General features: G+C 39.8%; 1 protein-coding gene and 1 long non-coding RNA gene across 13 annotated transcripts in view; one reads left to right on the plus strand and one right to left on the minus strand.

Annotated features, from left to right (window-relative positions):
- DNAH14 (dynein axonemal heavy chain 14) overlaps positions 1 to 27,129 on the minus strand; it is a 137,439-nt gene that overhangs the window by 81,853 nt on the left and 28,457 nt on the right. For 10 of the 12 annotated variants that reach the window (XR_014155488.1, XR_014155489.1, XM_081857761.1 and 7 more), the window contains exons 14-33: positions 26,383 to 26,671; positions 23,627 to 23,675; positions 22,917 to 23,014; positions 22,202 to 22,365; positions 19,346 to 19,693; positions 17,544 to 17,885; positions 16,685 to 17,078; positions 15,170 to 15,360; positions 14,031 to 14,276; positions 11,146 to 11,267; positions 9,521 to 9,692; positions 8,364 to 8,468; positions 8,144 to 8,262; positions 7,340 to 7,414; positions 6,149 to 6,236; positions 5,049 to 5,299; positions 4,362 to 4,590; positions 3,067 to 3,120; positions 1,815 to 1,960; positions 446 to 514 (exon numbers count right to left, since the gene is read on the minus strand). Coding sequence is in view for 10 of the 12 variants with exons in the window: in XM_081857761.1 (XP_081713887.1) it covers positions 446 to 514; positions 1,815 to 1,960; positions 3,067 to 3,120; positions 4,362 to 4,590; positions 5,049 to 5,299; positions 6,149 to 6,236; positions 7,340 to 7,414; positions 8,144 to 8,262; positions 8,364 to 8,468; positions 9,521 to 9,692; positions 11,146 to 11,267; positions 14,031 to 14,276; positions 15,170 to 15,360; positions 16,685 to 17,078; positions 17,544 to 17,885; positions 19,346 to 19,693; positions 22,202 to 22,365; positions 22,917 to 23,014; positions 23,627 to 23,675; positions 26,383 to 26,671 (3,551 nt within the window). In the remaining 2 variants the exon portion in view is untranslated. The remainder of the gene's footprint in view (positions 1 to 445; positions 515 to 1,814; positions 1,961 to 3,066; positions 3,121 to 4,361; positions 4,591 to 5,048; positions 5,300 to 6,148; positions 6,237 to 7,339; positions 7,415 to 8,143; positions 8,263 to 8,363; positions 8,469 to 9,520; positions 9,693 to 11,145; positions 11,268 to 14,030; positions 14,277 to 15,169; positions 15,361 to 16,684; positions 17,079 to 17,543; positions 17,886 to 19,345; positions 19,694 to 22,201; positions 22,366 to 22,916; positions 23,015 to 23,626; positions 23,676 to 26,382; positions 26,672 to 27,129) is intronic. The other 2 variants (XM_081857766.1, XM_081857767.1) reach the window with 2 other exon arrangements.
- On the plus strand, positions 1,093 to 4,613 carry LOC309339646. The gene is made up of 2 exons (XR_014155494.1): positions 1,093 to 1,500; positions 4,403 to 4,613. It is a non-coding gene; the product is annotated as an uncharacterized lncRNA (long non-coding RNA).

A 27,129-nucleotide genomic window follows, 5' to 3' on the forward strand; every position in this document is an offset into this window, starting at 1 on the left:
CACATTATTTCAGACCTGCAAATTATGCAGGTTTGCCTTTAACTGTGAACTGAATCAAATCTCCCAATGACTAGTGGAGCACATGCTTTCTATATAGAACACGTGTATGACAGGTGTGGGAAAGGGCATGGGTTGAGGTGAAACAGCCTTGCAGGCCAAATGAGGACCCGCCAGTCTTAATTAGGCATATAGGTCAGAGACTCTCCACAGCTGATGTAGAAGATCTTGGATTCATTCTTTGGTATCTCTAGGTAAGCCTGCAAAATACTCCAATTTGAAATCATGGAAAGCTGATGACAGTCAGCACTGACAGTGCTGAGATGATGAACCTTTAGTCTGAATTGGTTTTATATGCTCTGAATAAGGTAGTTCTATGTGCTCATTTCAAAATGGGGTTGCTACCTCTTTTAGTATTTTTTGAAGAACAAGTGTTAAAATCACTTACCCAGGATTCATGGTAATAAAAATTGCACAGAATGGTTTCAGTCGAACTTCTTTTCCTTCCAATAGAAATCTATGACAAACATTAGATTGGTTTTTTAAAAAATGTATTTCTGAAGTCAGAAAATTGATAGGATGATTGATAAAGTTACTATCACAGCTGAGACGGCTAGAGTGCCGGCAGAGGAAAACTCATTCTGAATTGGACTGAGCATGTGTTAAGAGCTCAGGGTTGAGCCTACCAAGTGGCGATAACAATGGCGAAGAGGACCTTCTTGACCGCCTCTATTGTATCTGCAGAAAACAGCAGCAGGAGTCTCTTTCATGTTTGCAATATAATGGAACCACCTTTGCCATTGGGGCCTGGTCATAAAAGCAAGCCGGGAAAGGCTGGGCGATGGGCTCCGCAGAATGGTGAATGCCTCCCTCTGTGAGGGAGTCTTCCCAGACCTGCTTAAAGAAGCGGCTATTAAACTGCTTCTTAGAAAGCCATCTTTGGACCCAGCCAATATGGTCCACTATGGCCCAGTCTCAAATCTTCCATTCTTGGGCAAAGTGATTGAGTGGGTAGTCACTGAACAACTCCAGGCACACCTGGAGAATGTGGAGCATTTGGATCCCTTCCAATCGGGATGCAGGCCTCATCATGGGACTGAAACTGCTTTGGTTGCGCTGGGTGATGATCTCTGGCAGGCTAGGGAGAGAGAGGTGAGAGCTGTTTCCTGGTGTTGCTGGACTGACTATGACACCATTAGCTATGACATCCTTCTGGGCTGTCTAGAGGAGTTGGGAGCTGGGGGCACTGTTGTGCAGTGGTTCTGCTTTCTCCTGGGCCGTGTTCAGAAAGTGGTGTTGGGGGATGAATGTTCAGACCCCGGGGCTCTCATTTGTAGGGTGCCTCAGGGCTCTATCCTCTTCCCAATGCTTTTCAACATCTATATGAAGCCGCTGGGAGAGATCATCGGGGAGGGGCTGGGTTGGGTGTTCACCAGTATGCAGATGGTACGCAGCTCTACTTCTCCTTCAAATTGGAACCAGTGATGGTAGGGAAGGTCCTGTGTGAGTGTCTGGAGGCAGTTGGAGGATGGATAGCAGCTAACAGATTGAGGTTGAGTCCTGACAAGACAGCAGTACTGTTTTGTGGGGATAGGGGATGGGCAGGTATGGAGGGCTCCCTGGTCCTGAATGGGGCAACTGGAGGACATTCTGTACTAGGAAACTAATCCACATTTGGAGAAAGGATTTCTAAAGGCTTCTTCCACTTCCATGGCTTGTTTTCATTACCAAAAAAATTAAAATTGGGGCAAAGTTACATACATTTGCATGTAGTTAGTAGTTTGGACGTAAGGTATTACTACTTGCAAAAGATATACCTGACAGCGCAACTATCTTTAGCTGCCTTGATTGCCTGAATCTGTGATGCAATTGCTGAAAGGACTTCTACATCAATCCTGTTGAATTCATCAAAACAACACCATGCTCCAGACTGAACTAATCCACATAATAATTTCCCCATAACCTTAAAAAAAAAATGGAGAGATTTTCATTAGGTGCTAAGTTACCAAGATGATGACTTATTTACCCTTCAGTTATTGAATGCCTTCTGCACAAATGTCTCAAAGTGATGTACAATAAAAAAGCTAGAAAACACACAAAAAACAGTTGCTATATGGAACAAAAATGACTTTAAGAGTTTCTGGAAAGAACAGATAGTGAGCACCTGTTGTATCTTAACAGGAATGCTGTTCCACATGAAGAGGAATGCTACTTATGAAAGTCAAGCAAATGAACTACCGTATTTTTTGCTCTAGAAGACTCACTTTTTCCCTCCTAAAAAGTAAGGGGAAATGTGTGTGCGTCTTATGGAGCGAATGCAGGCTGTGCAGCTATCCCAGAAGCCAGAACAGCAAGAGGGATTACTGCTTTCACTGTGCAGCGATCCCTCTTGCTGTTCTGGCTTCTGAGATTCAGAATTTTTTTTCTCTTGTTTTCCTTCTCCAAAAACTAGGTGTGTCTTGTGGTTTGGTGCATCTTATAGAGCGAAAAATACGGTAAATTTCTTCAAAAATACTAGGCAGAAGAAAGATGTTTTCTCAGGTGATGCAGTTCATTTATCAACAGGAAAATCTCACTGGTTATATATATAGATATATAGATAAATGGATAAATAGATATATACAGATATATGTAACTAAATTTCAAAACACAAAATTAATCTCAGATTGAATTGACATTCAGTTTTAAGCATCTACATTACAAATATTCACCGTTTAAAATTCTGAAAACAATTTACACAGATGTTTCATGTTACTTTTTAGCAGGGGAGATATGATTTCAGACTGCAGTGCGACATAATAATTTATTAGGTAAAAGTTTTCTAAGGTCAGAGGAAAGCTGCTGAACACTACCAAAATCTCAGGGATGCAGGGTCCCAGCAAAACAGTGAAAAATTGTTGCTTTAGTTGCACCAGCATAAGTCAATTATTGCAATACTACAAGGAAAAGAACATCCATAAGATTGGGTTTCCCAACATGATCAAAAGGCGCTATTGATATTGTTAGCAAACTTAAAAAAAAAAAAAATAGTGTTCTAAATTCTATATTAAATAAAATTGTCTACTGTACCTTATCATCCAAACCTTCAGAACAGTTAAAGACAAGACACAATTTTCCCAAGGCCTAATGAAAAAAAGCAGTTTTCAGAGTAGAAGCAATTATATTTGTTTACTCAGATAAATGAGTAATTTAACAACTGTTAAATATACAAAAATCTCAAATACCTTCAGTTTAGTTTTGCCATTTATATTTTGATATTTTACACTTTACAAATACTGTGGAAAGAGCTGTGTTTCTGAATTTAAAAGTCAAGTGCTATTTTGGAGAAGCTAAACTCTGTCATAAGAGGAAAATCACAGAAATCAGAAGCAGTAGAAGACACAAGGGAGTGGGTGAACTTTTTCTTTTTTATGTACCCCAACAGAGGAAAAGAGACGAAGAGACTGAAAAGGTACGAAAAGGAACCAAAGAAAAACAGTAAAGGAAGAGTAGAAAAAGAAAGAGGAACTTAGCTGAGTCAAGAAAACAGTGAGAGCCAGGGTAAATCAAACTGCTCCATCAAGGCAGGAAGAGAATCAGCCTACCCCCCACAATTCTTTGCTCCTGCCTGAGTTTCGTGCAAGAGGAACTACCCAATCTGAAGACTTCATCATCCACCATAATAAATTGGACCTTTGCCACTGTCAAGAAGCCCAGGACAACCCAAAATGCAGTTCTTGTTGAATTTAAAAGTTACTGTGAATCCTAGGATCCTATCACCCCTCAAAGGATGCCATCAAGGCTGTTTCTGAACAAGAGATTATCAGGTTATACACCACATGTCCCTAAGATTCCAAGGAACAAGAGGTAAAATTCTTGAAGCCTCAGGCAAAATAAGCCAAATTACACATCAACCAATGTGACCAAATAGATCCCAGACACTGGTTTTTAGAACCAAGGTGTTCCCCAAATAAGCACACCAAATTGAGTAATATGTATTTTTAAAAATAATAATCAAAATAGCAGTTTAGCATGAAAACCCATTAGCAAATAGGAATAAAAAGGTTCTAACATTTAGAAATCCAAAAGGACACTGAAAATTATAAAGCTATCTAAGCCAGCCAACATTACCAAAACTCCTTGAGGAGAAGAGTTTGTGACTATACAGCTATAAAATGTTTTGCTAATTATCAGACTGGCTACTTTTATTAGAAAAAGTGTGTGAGCAGAAGTAGATGGGAATGGGTAAGATCACATTGTACCTGAAAGACCCACAACTCTGTCTTCCCAGATGCAACTGCAGAAACATAAATCTATTATGACATATCTGGAAATATCTGTGTATAAAAGACAGTACATATTGATATCAAATGGATAGCGCTTACTTTTGAAAGATCTTTGACAGTCTCTGTTTTTCCTGTACCAGCTGGACCAGAAAGACAGCCCCCTAAATTCAACTGAAGAGCTCCAGTAACGGTTAGCCAACATCGATCTGTGAGAGGAGTAATAACCAATCTCGGAGAGCAGCCCAGATATTCAAAACCATATTCAAAAGAGGCATAACCTTGGATAACCTTACAGGGGTTGACATCATGCCATTCATAACGCAACTGCCTGAAATAAAATAATTTGTGTAACAGTTTTGTCAACAACGTAGTCCTTTTTATCAAAATTATATATGCATATAAATTGGTAACATAGCTAGTATGTATAGATTTTTCAATGTAAATAACATTCAAAGTTCAAAATTCCATTAAGAGCACAGTTCTGTCATGAGGTTAAGAAAATGGGACATCTACAAGCAAGGATTTGATTTAGGAACATAAAAGTGAATCTGCTCAGGCATGAGAACACTCTGAAGTGAGGCCTGTCTCAGCACCTCAAGACAGGGAGAAATACCTGTGCAGAACCTATCACTACAAATTTGAGATTGCACTTTTTTATTTATAGTATAGTGTTTTTAAAAACCAGATAATATATAACTAACGTGTTATCTATTTTGAGTATTGCAATATCCTTTCATCTTATCCCAAAATCCAAAAATAGAGCCCAGAATGGATATATTGATATACCTTGTCCATGCAAAATCTTCAGCGCTACAAATATCATTATCTATCAGTACAGTCATTACATCCCTACAGTGAATGATCAAAGTAACCAATGCCTCCAATGTGCTTTGCTTGTGGTAGGGAAGAATATCTGATGCTATCGCTGCTAGCTCCTCTATAAGGCTGATAAGATCATCGCGGCCTTCTTTCAACTCCATTTTTGCATGTGAACTCGACAAGCTCAGTTCACACGCACGAGAAAACATTATTTGACTCTAGAAATGAAAATATTTATTAGCAGCAAAAATTATGATTTGCTTACTTGCATTAAAATTAAATACTTGCATTAAAATTAAATATTGCACTTTATCTTACATTTCTTTTTTGATGTTATTTTTAATTTTTATCATTATTATTATCATTGAAAAACTTTGCTCTCTCCCCATTCTCTCCTATTTCTCACAGCATCAGGGAGATTTGGGAATTCTGAATGAGCAGGCTTTAAGAGAACCCAAAACTAAACCACAATCCAAAATCATGATCCAAAAACTAAACCAGATAATCCAAAATTAGAATTAAACCTTGCAATCATTTCAATAATGAGAGAGATATTTATTATCAGCTAAACACAAAATATTGTGTTGTTTTCCAGGGACACCCTGAACATTCTGTATAAATCATCTATCCCAAATTAGAAACATACATTTTTCAATGGTTCATGAAATGTTATTAGAATTCCCCCCCCCCTTTCACTATAAGGAAAGACACCGTGTAATCCCATTTAGCTTGCTATATTCTACTAATTATTGCCAAATTTATACAATTCCCATTTATAGGGAAAGGATGCTTTCCTTTGATTCCAGTCCTACTGGTACAGAATAAAGAATGTAAGCACTAAAATATGTAAAGTCATATCCCTTAGCACCAAAATCCATCCCATCAGAAATAACAGTAAACATTGTGATTTGCTCTATCACCTACAGAAACTCAAAAGCAAGAAAGGTTTATCGTGTATACACATAAATAAACTTGTGTGTGCTACTACAGAGCATTTTAAATACAGAATCTTCCAAATATGTTAAGTGACATGGCAAAGTTTTGAATGCGTCTTGTAATGTGCTTACCACAAGTAGTATCACCTGTCCTGGGTGAGTGAAAAACCATTCTTTAAATTCCATTTGATTCCATTCTGCGATTCCAACTGTTATAAATCTTAAAGTACATTAATAGTTACAATAAATTAATACATCTGTAGCAAATTCACTAGGCTGTTTTCTAGCATATTATACAGGAATGTAAGTGAGAACGGAACTAGACTTTGCAAGAGACATAAAGCTGCCATTTCTCCACTCTGCCTTATTATGTAACCTCTCTTTAGGATGTGGAGGAGGTGTGACATTGTTTCCTGGCTTTCTGGGTTAGGGAAGGGAGTTGTAACAGGCAAGGATCCCTCCTCGCCTTGATCAGCACCAATGGGGGGTGGGTGGGATATATTGTAAGCCACCTCAATAACTTCAGTTAGTAGGTGGGATATAAATATTCATAAATAAATAAATATAGATTGATACAACATGTAGTACTGTGAGATGCCCTAAGCCTGTGAGAAGGGTGTGCAGCAATGTACAATGCAATGGCATCATTGTGTTAAACTACAAATTATAAGGAGGTGAGGAAAAGAGCCATGAAGCCATGACAATTTGTTGTCTCTTGTAGTGTCTAATTACATCTTCATTTAAAAACATCGTAACTATACAAAATTGCAAAGAATAGTAATCATGAGTTCAAGTTTTGTTTTATATCATTACACTTGTGCCTATATAAAACATGGTTCAAAATCAAAAGAGAAACCAGGCGTTCCAGAATTGTGAATAAAGGATAATTTATTTTTTTGGACTACAACTCCCATCATCCCTAGCTAGCAGGACCAGTGGTTACAGATGATGGGAGCTGTAGTCCAAAAACTGCTGGAGACCCAAGTTTGGGAAACCCCTGCAGGAGATTCCCAGACCTTACCAGACACCTTACCAGACACCACGGAGATTCAAAGGAAGCAAAAGCTAAGAATCAGCCTCTCTGTTCCCCAAGCCCCAAGGGAATGTGTTTAGAAGGGCTAGGAAATACTGCTGCTCTGCCAACACCCTACTGCCAGTATATTGAAAAGAATTGTGTTAGAACTAAGCAGGCCATGACTGCAGCAACTTTCAAACCTAATTAAAAACCTAAATGTACAGTAAGAAAAAGGATGAAGTTACTTTCCTTTTATTGTAATAAATAATTTTACAAATTTATGTAACTTCTCTAACACAGATACTTACCTTCTTACCATATCATACATGGTATTTTCAACATTTCCTAGCCACAGTTCAGCAGGACCTCTAATACGAACATTCCTATGAGACAGTATTTGAAATTTCAGCACTTAATAAAAACACATCTTTTTCCCCCAACTCTTTTCCCACTCTGTCCTTAAGGGTTTTGATTTTTTTTAAACTCAACCTTTTGTTTAAAAGGGAGCCAGTAGCAGTCAGGATAGAGCCTCCTTCCAAACACCTGCATCATTGGTGCTTACAGTGCAGGCTGGTGCATTAGATTTATTAGGACACAGCCCTGCAAAGGAGACATGCAAGCAAAAATATAAAACCCCAAAATCTCAGTCACACTCCCCCCTGCACCTCTGCCCCCTTACATTCTTCTATTTGAACCAAGGGAGACTCATTTCTGTCCATCTTTTGTTTGCTGCACTCTGCAACAGCTAGACATTTATAACAGATCACTCAGATCATCTAATTAGTCATATACTTATGAATAAACAAGCTCAAAAAAGCCTACCACAACAAATTGCCTGAAATTGTATGAGTGGTATCCAACTAACTTGTCTTGTAAGTGCAAGGATTTCCAATTATGCAGTGGATCGTTTCCTCCTCTTCTTGCCCCACGTGTGCCCTGTGCCCTCCCAACATCTGTGCCAGCAGGTTAGGGGAACACTCAGAACAGATTTAGGAGGCCCATGGCAGGGAGCTCTGGTGTGTAAGTGGAAATCTTTGCAGGGATGGAACAAGTTATATGGATTATAGAATTATGGCTGCTACCTTAAAATTAAAAATAACTGTTTACCGTACTTTGGTACTAGAAGAATTTCCCCTTCAGCAGATCCGATCATTAAAACCACTGGAGGTCTCTGTTCTTGTGGGCGTATATATAACTTCCTTATATTTGCAAAACATTTCACAAGATGAGGCTGCAGCAAATATGTTAAGCAAAATAAAATAATAAATACTAAGCCTATAACTATGTGTAAAAACATTTAAAAAGTATGATGTATGTGATATTAAATATTACCTGCACAACATCATGATTTTTGCTGTCAGCTAATATTTCGATAAGTTCAGCATTGCTGAGAAAATAAAATCTTGGAAAAACCATACGTTTAACTTCAAGATAGTCCTGTCCCCAAAATTAAAAATGAGACAAAATTTGACTAAAAATTATAAAGTGAAAATGAAACTATAAAAAAGCATCCTACACTTTTCATCGTCTAGGAGCGTGTTCCTCATTTAAGTCAGTTTCCTCATTCCCACCCTCTAATCTGTTCTTTGCCATATGTTCTTTTGGATTTTGTTGAAACAGATGTGAAAAGAATATCAATATCATACAGTACATGGTGCCAGTCTGAGGCTGTGGGACTGAATGAAGAACTAGCCTTAGTCTACCCCATTAAGAAATCAGAGGTTTATTCATGCAACTATATGCATGCTCTGGCAATTTTGTGAGGTTCATGGAGGGCCTACTCACACAACTGAGACTATGGCAGCTGCTGGCAAAGCATTACCTACATTATCTCCCAATCTCGATTTCACAATTCAGCATAAACGTGTCACTGGCTGGTGAGTGGAGGGTTCAATCCTAACAGCCCTAGGGTGATGCTTTCCTTAGCAGGATGGCATTCTTGTTCAATCCTGCTGGCTACAATGTGCTACTTTGCAACCGCTTCCCTTTGTCTTTAACTACATAGCTCATCCCCCCTATCTGTTCCTGAAGGGAAATAAATCTACCTTCCCTACAGCAGAAGTCCTGGAACTCTTTACTTCAACAGACATCTCACCCCTTTTGTTTTTGAGAGGGGAGGAATCAGATGCAGTTAATCAAATTTGTTGGACTGGTCATGTTGTGTGGATGTCAGATTATCATCTTCCAAAGCAACTACTCTATTCCAAACTTAAAAATGGAAAGCGTAATGCTGGTGGTTAACAAAATAGGTTTAAAGACTGTCTTAAGGCAAATCTTTAAAAATGTAGTATAACCACCAACAACTGGGAAACACTGGCCTGTGAGCGCTCCCCTTGGAGCCTTTACCAAAGGTGTCAAGGACTGTCCTTCAAACTCCTGATCTTAGTGCAAACATTCTGGTGGCCCAAATAACAATAGCCCATAGCTCACTTCAAATAGGTCTTTTGGGGGTTGCTTCTACTGCAATTAAAAAACTTAGTATTGTTTACCTCAAGAGCCTTCTGTATTTTCTCTAAGTGTGCATTGTTGGTTTGCAGAGTTTCAAAAACTCCTACTGTGGTAGTTGCCCTAAGAGCATTTGGATTATCTTCTGTACGTTTCATGAGATCTTTCCATTTGCTATCAACTTGAGAGAAAAGATTTGATTCTTCTGGAAGCTGTCTGTTTTTAAAAAACAAATATTCTTAAAGCATAAAATGGAGAACAACGAACTTGTCTTCATGGAACAGTTACACTATCCCTATGGTCTGTATTTAAAGCACACACTTACAGAAACACTGACTTAACAGTGTGTCCCACAAGACAAAGGAGGACTCTTGGAGCAAGGACTGGATGGGGCAAAGACAAGCACCTAGCCTAGGCAGAGAGGCAAAAGGCCAGGGAACTCAGAAGAAAGGGAGGCCAGGATGATGCAACAAGGTAGATGAATGAAGCAAGATGGGAGCAGAATAAAAGGTGGGTTGTTTGGGGGCTTTTTAGGAAATAATAAACACTAGGAAAGGTACTCTCACATTAAACATACAGAGACAAACAAAACTCACAAAGAAAAGGAAACCAAAGTCCACAGACAGACAAGAAGTAGAAGCCAACTATAAGCTAAGCTGTCTAGATTAATCTCATATGAAGGCAGGAAATGAACTGAGTGAGGATGGGAAGTACATACACACTCAGCTCTGAACATTTTCTAACTTGGACACTAGGTGGTGATACAACCCATGTGATAGCCTTCCGCCCATAGTAAATCATGGTTTGTTTGGGAGTGAGCCTGAGTTCAAAGCTAATAATACTGCAAGCCAAATCATGTCTTAACTCTGGGTAGCACAGCAGCACCAGCAAGATCAGGGGAGAACACAAGTAGCAACCATTTTTGCTCTCAGTACCTACACCAGTGGTGGGGTACCTCTGACAAGTAGGACTAATTGGGCCCAGCACAGATCCAATTTTGGCCCTGACCAGGTCCACCTGTCACATACTTGAAGTTATATATGATGTCAGGTGTGGAGTAAAGAAACAATCAAATGCTTAAAGTATGCTCCCAATTGTTCATTGTTCCTCAGCAAGTGGGGCTTGGTGACAATAAGCTCCTTTGAAGCTGCTCATTTGCAGGTGTGGTTTGGATTAAAACCACACCTGCAAATGGACATTTTCCCTTTATGGGCAGCTTTACAAGTCTGCAGAGGAAAAATGGCTATCTGTGGGCACAATTTGAAGCCCAATTCAATCTGCAAATGGACAAAGCAGTTTGGCGGTTCCAAAGGAGTTTGCTGTCTGTGTAAGCATTAACAGCAAGCCCCTTTGAAGTTGTCACCTGATGCCATAAGGCAATTGACAGATGGACAGGTGGGCATTTCTGATCTAGTCTTCAGGTTGAAAAAGATTCCCTATCTCTGACTGCTACATGCTTGCTCATTCATCTTCAGCCATAGTTTCAATTAATATTATAGGTGTATTAGGTCCTACTGTAGTTCCCCACCAAACCAAAAGAGTACCAAATACATTTCAGAACATGATTTAGATTTTTTTCTGATGAACAAATTCATGTTTTATTTTAGCTTAGATATGAAATCTTAATTATTCAGTATAGGTGAGACAGTACTGCTGGACCAAATCTTACCTTTTTATTTCTGGAGCACAAAAGATTGGCTCAAGATAAATCCAATTCCTTTGACAATTCAACCATTCCTCCAGAGTACAAGAAAATAGGTTTAGTTTACGATCCCAAGCATCCACAAGACTCTACCATAAAAACAGAATAAACATAAACTGAAGCAATAGCATATAATCCTCTTTTATAAACATGGCTTAGCAAATCAAACTCACAATCAGACTCACAACATCACAAGTTGGTAACCTCATATCTTGAGGTTGGCAATGCCCTCTATAAGACTACCCTTATGCATGGTGTGGAAGCTGCAATACAGGCAAGTCCCCGTTTATGCAGGGGTTGAATTGTGATGCACTGAACGCACTGGCGGAAAGCTCATATGCCTGCTGTGCCCTACCTCACCCCCTTCCGGGACCAAAACCAAAGTGTGTGTCAGTGACCACACGCGTACCAAATGCATGCAAACTGGGAGTTCCATGTACTGCCGAATGCAGCAGCAAGGTTGCCAAGTGGTGTGGCTAGCAATGGACATGTAACATCTTGTAAAAAGAACTTCACTAGCTTCCACTTAGTTAATGGGTCAGGTTCAATGTTTTCATTTTAATGTCTTCTTCTTTGGTATCACTGGTAGCCGAGTAAGATTGTCTTCTATAAACACGGTTTTAACAATGAGTCCGTGACTGTGGAGGCCAATTCTGGACCCTCACACCCTTCCACATTGGGGACATTGGTTCCCAGGCAGGAGCTGATCACGGTGTGGATTTGCCAAGTGTGCCTTCCTCTTAGCACGTTTCTCCCTTGAGTTCCGAGTTTGAGTGTCTTCAAAGTCCATGACACCTTTGGTAAAGGCTGTTCTCCAAGGGGAGCGCTCACAGGCCAGTGTTTCCCAGTTGTTGGTGTTTATACTGCATTTTTTTTTACATTTGCCTTTAGACAAGTCTTTAAACTCTAAACTGGGCACCACAGTTCAAGAAGGACACTGACAAACTGGAACGTGTCCAGAGGAGGGCAACCAAAATGGTCAAAGGCCTGGAAACGATGCCTTATGAGGAACGGCTAAGGGAGCTGGGCATGTTTAGCCTGGAGAAGAGGAGGTTAAGGGGTGATATGATAGCCATGTTCAAATATATAAAAGGATGTCACATAGAGGAGGGAGAAAGGTTGTTTTCTGATGCTCCAGAGAAGCGACACGGAGCAATGGATCCAAACTACAAGAAAGAAGATTCCACCTAAACATTAGGAAGAACTTCCTGACAGTAAGAGCTGTTCGACAGTGGAATTTGCTGCCAAGGAGTGTGGTGGAGTCTCCTTCTTTGGAGGTCTTTAAGCAGAGGCTTGACAACCATATGTCAGGAGTGCTCTGATGGTGTTTCCTGCTTGGCAGGGGGTTGGACTCAATGGCCCTTGTGGTCTCTTCCAACTCTATGATTCTATGATTCTATGATTCTATGAAACCTCTTTTGTTGACCACCAGCACTACGCTTTCCATTTTTAAGTTCAGAATAGAGTAGTTGGTTTGGAAGATGATAATCAGGCATCCACACAACATGACCAGTCCAACGAAGTTGATGTTGAAGAATCATTGGTTCAACACTGGTGATCTTTGCTTCATCCAGTACACTGATATTAGTTCATCTGTCTTCCCAAGTGATGTGTAAGATTTTCCGGAGACACTGTTGATGGAATCTTTCGAGGAGTTGGAGATGGCGTTTGTAAGTGGTCCATATTTCACAAGCATACAGTAAGGTTGGTAAAAATAGCTTTGTAAACAAGCATTTTGGTTTCCCTGTGAATGTCCCAGTCTTCAAACACTCTGCACATCAATCGGGAGAAAGCCACACTCACAGAGCTCAGGCGATGCTGGATTTTGGCATCAATGTTGACCCTTGTGGAAAGTTAACTGCCTAGGTAGGAGAAGTCTTTGTCTTTGTCTAGCTCCTTCCCTTTGACCTTACCGCCTTGGGTGACCCTGCTGGGAGTACAAGATTCCTGACGGTTTCACTCACAAGGGTCATAGGAATGTGCAAGCCCACTCACCACGACAAGGTGATGATCCAGCAAGTGAGATATTAATGTACAAGTCCCTAAACACAGTGCTGTTTTTCTAGAAAAAGAGGTGCCTCCCTCTTTCTCTTAGAATGGCAATGGCACCCACCTGAGAGGTTCTGGAATACACTAGAAAGGTGCCAGAACTGAGTTCTGGGGAGTTCCCCCTGAAAAAAGCTCTGCCTAAACAGCTCAGGACCAGGTTACCTGAAACCATGCCTTCTTCCATATAGACCTGAGTTCACATTGCTATCGTCTTCAGAGACCCTCCTAGTTGTGCCACAAGCTGCAGGTCTGTCAACAATGAGGAAGACAGCCTTTTATGCAGTGGTACGTAAAATCCAGAAAAGCCTTCCACCCAGAAATAAGGCATGAGTCAACACTGTTACAACACATGCTGGATGTTACAACACATGCTGGAAGTTTCTTTTATTTCTCTTGGATTTTGCTGGTTCATGATGCCTACCTTTGTGGTTTTAAATTGATCTGACTACAGATTGCCTTCTGATTTTAATATTATTGTATATTTTGTATTTGTTTTGTATTTTTTACTCTTGTATACCTCTGGAAGATGCTTGCATGACAAGCAGTATATTTTTTTTAATTAATTAATTAAGAATCGTAATTATTTAAAGCATTGGTCTTCAACTGGTGGACCGCAACTCACAAGTGAGTAACAATTATATGTAAAGCGGGCCACACATGGAGTGTCATGACCATTTTTTGGAGACAGAATGCAAAAGAAATGTAAACGATAGAGGAGGAGGAAAATATAGATGAACAAATTTTATATAGATTAAAAACCATACATAATTTAAAAAATGTGAAATGGGTCTAGTAAGATTTACCTTAATTGGTCCAATGAAACAAGAACCTTTAATTGTTGAAATTGTCACTTGAGAATCTTCTAACAAAGCAATTATATCTTCAGCAGATGAAATAATCAAAGTATTTGATGTTTCAGTGTGATATTGAGATAAATGAAATTCAGTTTTGGACCAAATGTCAATTATCCTTTTCAGCATCGCTTCAAGAGTTGCTTCATTGGACGCTGTTACAGATACCTCATTTATTTCTTTTCTATACTGAAACATCTAAAAGTTTAAAAATTAGAAACATTTTTGTCTGCTGGTATTGTTAAATGAATAACTGTTATATATATTCAGAAAATGTATTCACAAAGAAAGTAATTTTCAAGATTCCCTGTTTGACTTGAGGCTAATGCAGTATCCGTATTATTACCACCTCCATGATTTCTCCTGATAAAATTTATTCGTATACCCCTATGGTACATTATACACAGTTCACCAAAAGAAGGAGAACAGGAATTCCTGTGCTCTAGATAGAATGTAATAGTAGTTTGATTCCTGTGGCTTCACAGTTATGTCCCCTGCCATGCTACTATCATTCAAATGATGGAATCACACTTGCTACGTGTGCAAAGTAAAAAGAAATTATTCAAAATGTACAACCAACACAAAATTCTGACTTTTGCACAGAAAAGTCTGGCACCTGGCCACAGCCTGAAAGTCCAGCATGGCCTCATCTTGTATCTAATTATGACAATGGCTACTTCTGAAATCAACCAAATTGTGACCTTTTTAATTCCAGAGAGTTGTGGTGTCCATTTATTCATATCCCCTTGTTAGCCAGGCTCCCTGGGGGGCGGGGACTCTGCGGCTGGGCATGCAATGACCACGTAAAGAGGCTTCATTAGAAGCCTTGGGAACATGCAGTTTCTCAAAGCTTTTTGGCTCCATTTCATATATCCAGTGACCTGAACCACATATCTAAGAAGAGACCAACTGAACTGATCCCAACAAATATGGGCAAGACAAATATGCTAGTTCTCTAGCCACTTTAAAATGAAATAGATAAATCTATTAACTGTAAAACTTGAAAAAATGCCCAAGAGACTACAAAACCTAGAGGATGGGGGGGGGTATTTTACAGCATAATAAATGGTACTTATAAATCATGCAATTACATTGAATTCCAGAATCTTATCCAGGGTCAGTCGTTTATCCCCATTAATTGTCTGCTTAACAATATTCTGTATTGTTTCCCAATGCCGCGGCTGAAGACAGGGATTCCGTAAAGCTATAATGATAGGCAAAAATTCCTTGAACTCATACAATGATTTCTTCATAGCTGGTAAAATAGTATTTTCTGGCAAGCCTTCAAAATATGAAAATATTATGGACATATCAAAACACTTTTCATAAAGAAGTTTATTTCAAAAAATATTCCTTTCTTTTGCGAGCTTTTTCTGGTCTTTTTTCATGGGTGCCTTCATATTAAAGCTATTCTAATTTCCCAAATAAAATTCTGAATTATTTTCTATTTACAAGGAATGTGGCATCCAGCAGTGCTAAGTTTAGGGGGCAGAGGGGGCTTCAGCTCCCCCAATATTTTTCAGCAGGGGGCAGCACCCCCAAATATTGAAGGGGCTGCTATCCCCCACCGCCCAAGACACCCTCCACGCACCCCAACCTCAGCCCCAACTTCCATCCAGCAGCCCAGGAGCAAGGCGGCAGCTGGGACGAACACGGGAGATTTCTGCTCCACTCGTCCCATTTGCTGCCTGGCAACCCGGGAGCCCAGGAACCAGGTGGCGGCTGGGATGAGTGCAGGCAATCTTTGCTTCACTTGTTCCAGCTGCAGCCCAGGAGCCAGGTGGGGTCTCGGACAAGCAAGCACAGAAATGGCACACACTGGGTGGTGTCACATGGTGCATCATGTGACACATCATGTTACCATGCACTCTCAATGTGGGGGGCAAGTGGGCACCCCTGGTGCCATCCATATTCTGAATTGCCTTAGGAGAGCGAGAAAAATTATCAGGGATGACTCACACCCCAGCCATCACCTCTTTAATCTTCTAGCCTCGGGCAGGAGATATAGAAGTATAATCAGCCGTACCAACAGGCTAAAAAATAGCTTCTCTCTGTGGGCTGTTAGGCTGTTGAATGGAAAATAACATAGCGCAATTGACTTGCGAGGTGGTGTGTTGTTTGATAAGCACACAGAGTGCAACGAGCCTGAGTGTTTGGGGGGGAGGCTCGTTTAATTTCATTGTACACAGGTTGTACAATGACAATAAAGGTATTATTATTATTATCATTATTACTAATATTTGATATAGTCACGACAATCAAGAAGTACATACAGTTAGGTTTATCTCTCTCACAAATAATCATTCCTTTAAAAAGCAGTCTGAAGTTTGGCACAATGAACTGACCAAGGGAGACATTTGAGCAAGCACAATATGATTTGTTCTCTTTGTTCAGAACACTGCTATGTCATCATTATCTATCTCATGTTAAAATAATCTAACACAGTGAAAACACTGGGCAATTTAGCCTTTTGTTGATAAACCTCCATAGCCGAACTAAAGCCAAAGTTGTCATTATTCCATTTCAAAACCAAGTTTTTAATATCTAAAGAAACCATTTTTATTTCAATTAATTCATAACTACTGCAATTATATATTTTTTCTTACCTTTTTCCAGAATCTGTACAATCTGCATGAATCTGTTAACATCTCTTTGAATTAAATCCACATCAAGGTTCCAGAAAATCATATGTTTCCACTTAAAGAAAAGCCTAGCCCATTCCTGCCTTGAATCCCACAACAATTTACGCAATACTAGATCACTTTCAATTTCAGAGAGCTCAACAGTTGCCCTCTGACAGTCTCCAGACTGAGCTCCATGTGACATCTTTTCCAAGGAAGCAGATTTCATCTCACTAACTGAACTGTCAAAAACAGTCTGGTAATTTGCATAGTTCATTATTTTCTCACTAATATCAGCTGCTTCTTCTATTAGGCTTTCAATAATCTCATTAGCCATCTTAGGCAAGGTTTCACTGAGGAGAAGGACAGGGTTTCGTACCTAAAACACAAAATAAATGATAAAGCAATCCCAAGAATGCGGTGGAGAGGGGGCAGCCAGGAATTTTCATACATCTTGGATAAAAATCTTAGCCAAATTGGAGGTTCACCTTGGTTTTGAGTTGGATTCTAATGAGCTGCTGAAGCTTGTTTCTAAGTCTGGTTTGGGAGAACTTTGAAAATTTTGAAGTATAATTAAAGCAGCTGTCCATCATACAGCTTCCAGATTACCATTTGCTAGAGGCAGGTCCACTTCCAAAGATTCTTCTCCATCACGTCTCTGTTTGACTTAATATATTTTACATCGGGCACGGTCTAATTTAATTAGTTTCTCATTTTACCAACACCTACCTCCGAAAACAAAAATGCAGTCAAAGCTAACAGGGAAATTAAGTGCTCCTATGCTTTGGTCTCATTCCTCTGCAACTATAAACAAGGTAAAAATGATATTTCACTAGTAACTTACTTTGTTTTTGTATTCCCTCAGTTCAGCCTGAAGATTGTCAATATATTCTGCCAATCCTTCATTGAACTTTATAACATAATCATCCTTCATTTTTTCACAAATGAGGATAGTTGACTGAAGATTCTGGAGTGTTCGCACAACAGTCTGATAGAGAGCAAGTTGCTGAAGTGGAAGAAAGATGTCATAGTCTTTTGCAATAAAGTAGAGCTCAGAAAGACTGTTATACTGAACCTTTATTTTTGGTAGTTCTTCAGAAATTTGTTGGAGATATAGCAAATGTTCAATGAATCCATCCACCGTCAGTAGTTCTTTGCTCAGCTTTGCAACTGCTGTCCTGATGACCTAAATGCAATGACATATTAATAAAACATTTGAATACCGTATTTTTCGCTCTATAACACGCACCCGACCATAATACGCACGTAGTTTTTATAGGAGGAAAATCCGTAGACATGCCACCCGTAGGCATTTCCTCCATAACACGCACAGACATTTCCCCTTACTTTCTAGGAGGAAAAAAGTGAGTGTTATGGTGCAAAAAATACGGTATATTGTTAGACTGCTGGGAAGAAAAAGGAGGAAGTGGGCAAAACCATCTTGGCTGCTGACTGGAGAAGCTGCAACCCAGAGATTGGGAAGCATGGCTGGCTACTCTGCACTCAAGCTGCCTGAAGGTATGAGAGAAACAAGGAGAGACACTCTGGAAATGTAATGGTGTGGACTCTCTTCCTCTCCATGTAGATCCAGGTGTATATAGGTGTAAAATAAGCCCTATATCTTAAAACGCTACAGCCTTCTCCATGCCCTGAATTCACTACAGAAAAATGACCCTGGGTGAGTGTCTGTACCCCCTTGAATATTGCTACCACTTGACAGAGATTGGCGTGGCATGTAACAATATATATACCCCCCACCAATATAAAAAAGATATTCTCCAGAACAGTGGTTCTCACTATGGGGCAGGACCCAGAGGTTTGTGAGTAGGGGGTGAGTGCTTCAAGAAAGGAAAGGGATTTGCAACAAGCAAATCCAAAGACACTTTCCTGGTAGCAGACAGTATATTTATCTATTGAAGCATTTATATAACCATTATATCATGAAAAATCAAGGCAATGTACACTGCTAGAACATAAACTACATTAAATAAATTAAATTAAAATGTTAAAATACAACTAATCATTAAGGTGTTCTGTCTCAAATGGTTCTGGAAGCCAATAGGCTGCAGAATATTCGTTCGTTCGTTTGTTCATTCGTTCATTCGTTCATTCATTCATTCATTCATATGAGTGTTTAGGTATAGATCTATCTAAGAAGTCGACAGTCTCAATTGGGGCATAAAGGACAGGGAATTGAGCTCTCAAAAGTAATGGATCTGACTATGACATAATTGTCTTCTCAGCATACTGAGCAGTAGTACTTTGTGCACTAGCTCTATATCGTTACTAGACTTCTGACTAGCTGTTAATACTTTCCTTTTTATTCTCACCTTTCCACTTTAGCCTGCTGCAACAAGTTGCTGAATCTCACCAACCTGCTAGGTATTACTGAGTTCAGTATGTTTATTGTGCTAGCTGAAGGCCATGACAAAAGCACAGAAACACAAGCAATTTCAAATACTAAATATAAATCAAGGCATCTACTAAAACAAACAGTCTTTTCTATGACTGGCATAGCTATTTTGCAAAATTTTGTTTTGCACTGGTGGCAGTGGATTTTTTTTTCATATAAGGCATTTATCCTAAAATTCATATAAGGCATTTATCCTAAAATTCATTTCTTGAATGAAAAACTGAAATACTTACTTCTACAAGATGTACATTCTTTGCATCCATTACTTCATAAAAGCAGCTAAGAATTATACTAATGAGAGCTTCAAAAAATGGGAGGCAATCCTTTTGAAAGTTGAAACTCTGGACCTTAAACATACAGATGTTCTTTTCAGTAACCATACATACAATCTCCTTTATATCAACGGTATAGTTTTCCAGAATGTTTCTGAACTCTGCTGTAGACATTTCTCTATTTAGTGAAAATATAGCGTCAGTTGTATTTTTTGCTTTATCAACCATATTGCAATAATTTAAAAAGTTTCTGCTGTAAGATTCTACTCGGCCCAGTGAACTACTTTGAAGTGATAGAAGGTTCAGAATCTGCAGAGTAAAACAGGAAACAGATGATAAACTTAGAAGTCAAAGGCACATTATTCTAAGCCAAAGTGTTTTAGTGATGCAGAAATGATACTGAAATGATCAAGAAAGCCCAGGTAGCTAATTCGAATGTAATGTTATTCTGAGATTCCTTAAAACTAGCTAAACTCTGGTAAAGTCCTCCTCCTTGCTGCTTGAGGAAAAGAGAGAGTATGTGAGCCCAATGCCTTCCTTGGGCTCATTGAAGCTCATACTCAGTGCTAAATCATTTAAACACAGCCAGTTAGTAATACATAACTGAAACAGCATGGTTGCAAATCTGTATTTAACTGTATTTTAGCTAGTGCACACATAATCCAATAAAATGGATCATCTATTGCTACTGGAACATTTTGGAAACCAGGTCCTCTGAGTGACTAGTAGAAAATCAAACCCCATTTGATTTTTTGTGCATATTTATTTGCATTACTAGTTGCAAATTGGCTTTATATTCACCAAATACCAATATATTTGTCAGCTGTCAGAATAAGACATATGTGGGCTGGATTTGTGGCAATATCATATTAATTCTTCTAATGCCATATCATGTCTAGAATTGAAGCAGGAAAATGGAGCTGGCAATATGATGTAGTTTCTGGGTACTGGGGGAATTCTGCCAGGTGTACAGGGAAATATTCGTTTTTAGATTAAGATAAAAAGAAAGCAATGCCCCAAGCAGGTTAAACAGATCTGACCTCCATGAGTTACATAACATTGAAAGCAACTGAGTATGAGATTGTAGGAGAAGGGTAAGAATAGGACACATTTGCCCTACTTGAGCTCCTAACTGCTTGCTGTATTCAGGAGTCAGGATTAAGGCTGCAGGAATATGCACTATGAGATTAAAACAGCGCCCTCTGCAAGCTACATAAATCAGTTTCAAGAAGAACAACTAAAGAAATTACACATTTTCCCTTTTGTCATTGTCTCCAGCAACCTCACCTCACTATCTAAGAAAGCACTCTGGTGTTTGGACATTAGTCCTTTAGCAAAGCTGGAGAAAATTTCTCCACGTCAAAACCTACTCTTTTCATTTTTCTTATAACAAAAACTTGTTACTCTAAAAACATCTGTGATCAATAAAGTTGTGGACATTTGAATCCCAAGATGTTCTGATGTCATTCTTGCTGTTTACACAGCAAGAATGGCCTCTGGCTTACTGCGCCCGCAACCAGTTTGCCTGGTACAAAATGACTGGTCTCCCCATCAACCAGAGGGTGCCTTCTGCGTGGCTGCACACAGCACCCCCTATCCTCCGGGCAGAATGCTCCTGGTTCACCTCCCCACGTCACAGCCCTTGAGGTTCCCGCCAAACTTCAGTTCAGAATGAACACCAATTGTGACAGGCGGAGGAGCCAGAAGAACAGACCAAGAAGGGGTAGTCTTCACTCCGGTCTGCTCTTTGCATATGTAAGGGGGTGGAGCCTACAATTTTAGGCCTTGGGCAGAATCCTTTAGCCCATGGGTAGGCAAACTAAGGCCCGGGGCCAGATCCGGCCCAATCACCTTCGAAATCCGGCCTGCGGATGGTACGGGAATCAGCATGTTTTTACATGAGTAGAATGTGTCCTTTTATTTAAAATGCATCTCTGAGTTATTTGTGGGGCCTGCCTGATGTTTTTACATGAGTAGATTGTGTGCTTTTATTTAAAATGCATCTCTAGGTTATTTGTGGGGCATAGGAATTAGTTCATCCCCCCCCCAAAAAAATATAGTCCAGCCCCTCACAAGGTCTAAGGGACAGTGGACCGGCCCCCTGCTGAAAAAGTTTGCTGACCCCTGTTATCTTCCCTAAATGGGGGCGGGGCGTGAAGCGGTGACACACGCCCCCCCCCCCCCCGTGGCAGCGATCCCAGGGTTCTCCGATAAAGGGGCTGTGTTGAAGGGAGTCACTGGCCATACGCTGAAAGGTTGTCAGTGCACTCCCATGTTGCAGCAAAATGGGGGCAGGCTCTCTGCTTAAACATATGTCTTCCAAAGCCAGCCCACTCCCCAGACAGGTCTGTTAACCCTGATGTGCCTCAGATCCCTGGCTGGGGACTGGGAAGGATAAACGCCCAATGCCTAAGGCAAGGTCTTCCTACATCTGAAAGTTTAAATAAAGTTGTGGCCAATTTTAACCCCACAACACGTTGTCATGCATCATTCATTTCACCCAGGTGGCTCCTGGGGTCGGGGGGGGGGGGGCGTGTCTCCACCTGACCACGCAAAGGGCTTTTAAGCGCTCCACTTTCTTTACCAGGCTCTAGGAAGGCTTCACACAGGCTCTGGGAGGATCCTATGCAACCTTCCCAGAGCCCAGTAAGCAAAGCTGAGAGCTTAAATGCTCTCTGCCTTCCATGGGCAGCAAGCCCTGCTTGGCACACCAGCTTCAGAAAAGCAGGGATGGTCACACAGGGGTAGTTCCAGGTTTGTTCTGATTATATGTGATTTTGTCTTTACACACTATCCCCTGGAACATAAAAAACATACTTTGCTTCGATAATCTGGATCTGTTCCTAGAATGAGATCACAGTTTGGCCATGTTGATAAATGCTGTCCTGGTTCAGGATCCATAGAAGGTTGCATTATTTTATGTAAAGATTGAGTTGTGAAGATCGACAGCTGGGCATCTTGAGAAAATGGCAGAACTTGATCTAATAAGAGATAATACAATAGTATTTATAAACTCAGAAACTAGCCCTGGACATGGAGTATGAATTCTTAATAAATATAAATCAGCAACCCCACCCCCCACAGATTAATCTATATTTGAAACTTGGGCTAACAACAGAAACACTTTGCAACAGTAACAGAAATATCAATTCAGATTATTTTAATAAACTCTTATGAAACAGGGAGAGAGAGATATAACTATTTTAAATAAAAAATAAAATTTTAATTTCACCAAGTTTGAAGACATCCTTTTGCGGCTTCTTGCAATTGCTTTTTGTCTTTACCATCCTCAACAATGTGGTGTCATCAGGAAACTGGACCTCACTACTCACTCTTATCTCCAGTAACTTATGAACAAGCTAAGAAAAGCACTGGTCCCAATAGAGATGTGTGGGGAACCCCACTTCCTACATTCCTTCACTGTGAGAACAGGCAGTTTATTCCTTTTCTCTGCTTCATCAGTGCAAACTATATGTTAATTAAATAGTAAAAATTATACATAGCACTGCATTGTTTGAGTGAGATTACTTACCAATAATGTTTTCTAGTGCATCCACAATTCCTTGGAACTGCATTGAAAACTCTCTTCTATTAGGAGCTAGATAAAAATCTGTAGCGAATGCTGGAGAGCTAGATAAGAAAACAATGAATTTCCTCTTTATTGGCAAAAGGTCTTCAGAAAATGTTAAATATAAAACAGCAAAGAGCTTAAAATCTAAAGTGTAGGCCTATCAGGGTGTGTGTGCAAGAGAAAGAGTCACCTAATATTAGTACTGGATTCTAATACAAATAATATTAAGGAAGTTCATAGGAAAAAAGCTCTCTGTTTTCTCCTTTCCTCACAGCATCCCCCGTACCCCATCCCATATTGTTCAAGAAGAGCCCTTCTCCGATATTCCGAAAGGGTTTTATGGAGTTCTGATCAGGTGGGTTAATAGCATCCAACCATCAGAAAAATAAGTAAGCAAAGAATACCTGAAAATAGGAAAACTTAGCTGAAATAAGAGATCAGGGAGAGCCAGGACAAAAACAATATGAGAGAAAAAACTGAGGGGACTATGCCTGCCTCCCAGAGTTCTTTGCTCTCCCGCATCCATCATGTGATGAGAGACATTACCCCAACCCACTCAGGTCACCAGCAACCATCTCAAATTGTAAAACCACTAAAATAAATATGGATCCCTTCTGCAGAGTCAGCACAATATATGATCTGTAAAACAAGACTCCTATGATTAGACATACCTTTTATATTTCAGTGGTTCCACATTGGATTTAAAAGAGTGTGTTCTACCTAATCCAGAAAGAAAAGCAAACACTTGAAAAAAAATTAAGCCATTGAAAATATCAATCTTTGAATGTCATCACTTTCCTAAAAGGAAACATTTTCTACTGAATTCTTAAAACAATCATTTCAAAACATGTTATTTGGATCCATTTAAATTGGAGTTTAATAACAGCTTTGCAATAAAAACCGGCTTGGTCCATCCTGTATGATGACCTTTGTTAGGAGAGATGGGGGAGTGTGCCCCCAGGTGCTTCCAGGTGACTTGCTCATTGAGCATTGATCTTGATTTGTTTGCAGGGAAATTAGATGGTGTTAGCTATCTAATGAACATTGATTTGGTTTTCAGGGAAGTGTCAAAACAAGCACTGTCCAACAATTTCCAGTACATTTCCCCATCACCTTTCTTATCGCAAAAAGTCTGGTCAACCATAATTTGCCAGTATGAAACAGAATCCCACCCAAATAGCAATAGCTATCTTGGTTCTTTTGAACTCTTTTGTATATTTCTGGACATAGGAGTCAACCCCTAGGAGCCAAGGTCCCTTCAGCCCCATCCTAATAATATATATATTTTTCACCAAAGCCAGACTAAATGTCTTTCCCTCTGCAGTGTTGGATGGCAGGTTGAGAGGAGTTCCCTACCAGGACAGACTTTGCTTGTGTGCTCAAGACATCAATTCCATAAAACACATTTTGTTGCATTGTGCAAAATATGAGCAGGCCAGGGCTGAACTGATACTACCCTTGCTGGTACCTTTCCCGGGAAAATCAGAGGCTCACTATGTCAGGTTCCTACTGAAAGACCGGACAAATGCTAGAACGTTAGCAGTGGCAAAGTTTTTATTGGTGGTTGCAAGAACAAATGAGCCCTATATTCTAAACAAAATGCTTGTTTAACCTGGAGGTAGGCTGTATGGATTGTGTATTGATTTGTAACGATTTGTTGGGTCTCGGGACCGTAATAAAGATTGATGATGATAATATATCTGAGGCATTGCCATTCCAATGGTTTGTGCGTGCCACATCATGTGATTGATTATGCAGTGTGGGACTTACCTCTGCCCGCCCCCCAATATTTTATTCAACTTGGCATCCTTGTTTCTGGGATCACTGTCCAGGTTGGGGGTGAGCAGTTCCACTTTGTGGTAGTTCCAGTACTACTTAATAATAATTTATAATAATACTTGGATGGCTATTTCCAGCAGAAGGTGCTAGGGGGATGTTTGGCCCCATGGAGCCTCCAATGTGGGGTGCCACTGAGGTTATTTATAACCCCTGTGCTATTTAACATCTGCATGAAACTGCTAACTGGGGTGATCCACAGCTCTATTTCTCATTTACAATGGCAAGAGTGGCAGTGGATATGCTATGCCAGTGCCTGGCTCCTGTAATGGATCAGGTGAAAGCCAATAAACTGAAACATAATCCAGATAATGAGCAGCTGTTAGTGGGTAGCATCCTACATTGGACAGGCAGGATTCACCCTGTCCTGAAGGAGCAAGTGCACAGCTTGGAGGCACTTTTGGGTTTGTTACTTTTTCTTGAGGCACAAGTGGCCTCAGCGGTGCAGTGCGCCTTGCATCCACTTTGGCTGGTGACCCAACTGCAACCCTATCTGGACAGGGGTAGCCTAACTTCTGTTGTCAACATTCTTGTAACATCTAGGTTAGAATGGTGCAATGTGCTATGCATTCATTCATTTATTTATGTTATTGAGTTTTATATGAAAAAAGTACTTTGTGTTACATCTAAAAAAAAGAGGGGGGGGGAATACAAGCTAAATATCCCATCCTCCCATGCCTTTTACCCAACCTGAAGGCATTGTTCAGATCTAAATAATAATAGTGAAGTTCATATAGCCACTAAAGTGAGGAGAATCCAAAGGTTGCTGATACCAACATAAAGGAAAATGTTGACACAACCATACATTATGGGATGTGGCAGGTACTACTTTTGAAGATGGTTGAGAAACTGCAGCTAGTGCAGAATCCAATAACCAGCTTTCTGACTGGGGCAAGACAATCTGAGCAGATAATGTCAATTCTGGCACAACTACAGTGGCTTCCAATTAATTTCTGGGCTCAATTTGAAGTGCTGCTTTTGACCTATAAAGTTTTATGCAGCTCAGGGCTGCAATACCTGCCTCTTCCTGCAGAAACGTACCTGGGAATTTCTCCATGTGCCTCTTCCTAGAAAGCTGCAGAAGACTGCAACATAAGAACAGGCCTATTTGTTTTACTCTGCTAAAGGCTTCACAGCCTTACAACCTGTATTTCCCACACATGTGGGATAGGTTTAAATTGTAATCTACAGATTTAATCCTCTATCCATCTCCTACATAAACATGGTGTGATAGCTGCAGAGCTAATGTCACTTGTCACTGGGCCCGTCCACATTTCTGCTTGTCCGATGTCTAGAAAGCACAGGTCCAAGAAGATGTTTTCCTTGCCCTGATCATTTCCCATGCTCTTCGGTGCTACATTGGAGCAAACATCAATCTGGATAAAACTCAAAGAGCAGTTTGTTCCAATTGAACACTAAAGAGTGGTTTTCCCCATGGGGAAAGCAGTAGGACAAGAGGAAGCATGGCTAAGTCCACTGACTCAACAGTTAGATCTTTGAGAGATGGTATGACTCTGAGTTGCGCATCTGTGCTCATGCACAGACTCAAAGACTCAAAATTGTAATCTCAAAGAACTCAGGTTACTCTTACTCAAAATGTTTTTTTCATCGCTGGATGCATTTGACTGTAGTAGCACAAAATTTTCCGATCCTTCATGTTTGCTTTGTCTGTCACTTGGAGATAATTGTTTCAAATCTTCATCTTCCAATGTTTCATTGAAAGGTACTAATGAGCTTTCTGAGAGATAATCATCATCCTCCTCCTGGATGTATTTTCGACAAAGTTCCTTTTCATAAGGAATTCTAAGCTCTATATTTATTTTAAATATTGGCACATATTCTTCCTCTCCTCTCAGTTGCCTTTTCACATCTTCCAGTATCTAAATTTGTATAAGAAAAACAAAAATGGCTTACATTTTTATTAAGTTTTCAATCATTTAAATGCAAATGGAAAATCTGCAAAGTATGAAAAATTATGTGAAAAATATTATTTAAAAAGTATTTAATTATAAAATAGAAATAATATTCAGAAAAATAATATATTAATAAGGAACAAAATTGTATAATCCACAGCATTAATATATTATAAATCTGTTTATTCTTGCTTGAATATGAGGGGTTACTGTTGAGGTAGGTCCAGAGACTACAGTTAGTGCAGAACTTGGCAGCTAGGTTGCTTGTGGGGTCAAACTACTACTAGGACACAACACTCTGTAGGATTCACACTGGTGGCAGATCTTCTCTCAGGCCAGCTTCAAATTATTATTATTATTATTATTATTATTATTATTATTATTATTAATATTATTAATATTATTAATATTATTAATTGAATTTA

The sequence above is a fragment of the Podarcis erhardii genome, assembly GCF_964252035.2.
Source record: "Podarcis erhardii genome assembly, chromosome: 3".
Taxonomy (NCBI): domain Eukaryota; kingdom Metazoa; phylum Chordata; class Lepidosauria; order Squamata; family Lacertidae; genus Podarcis; species Podarcis erhardii.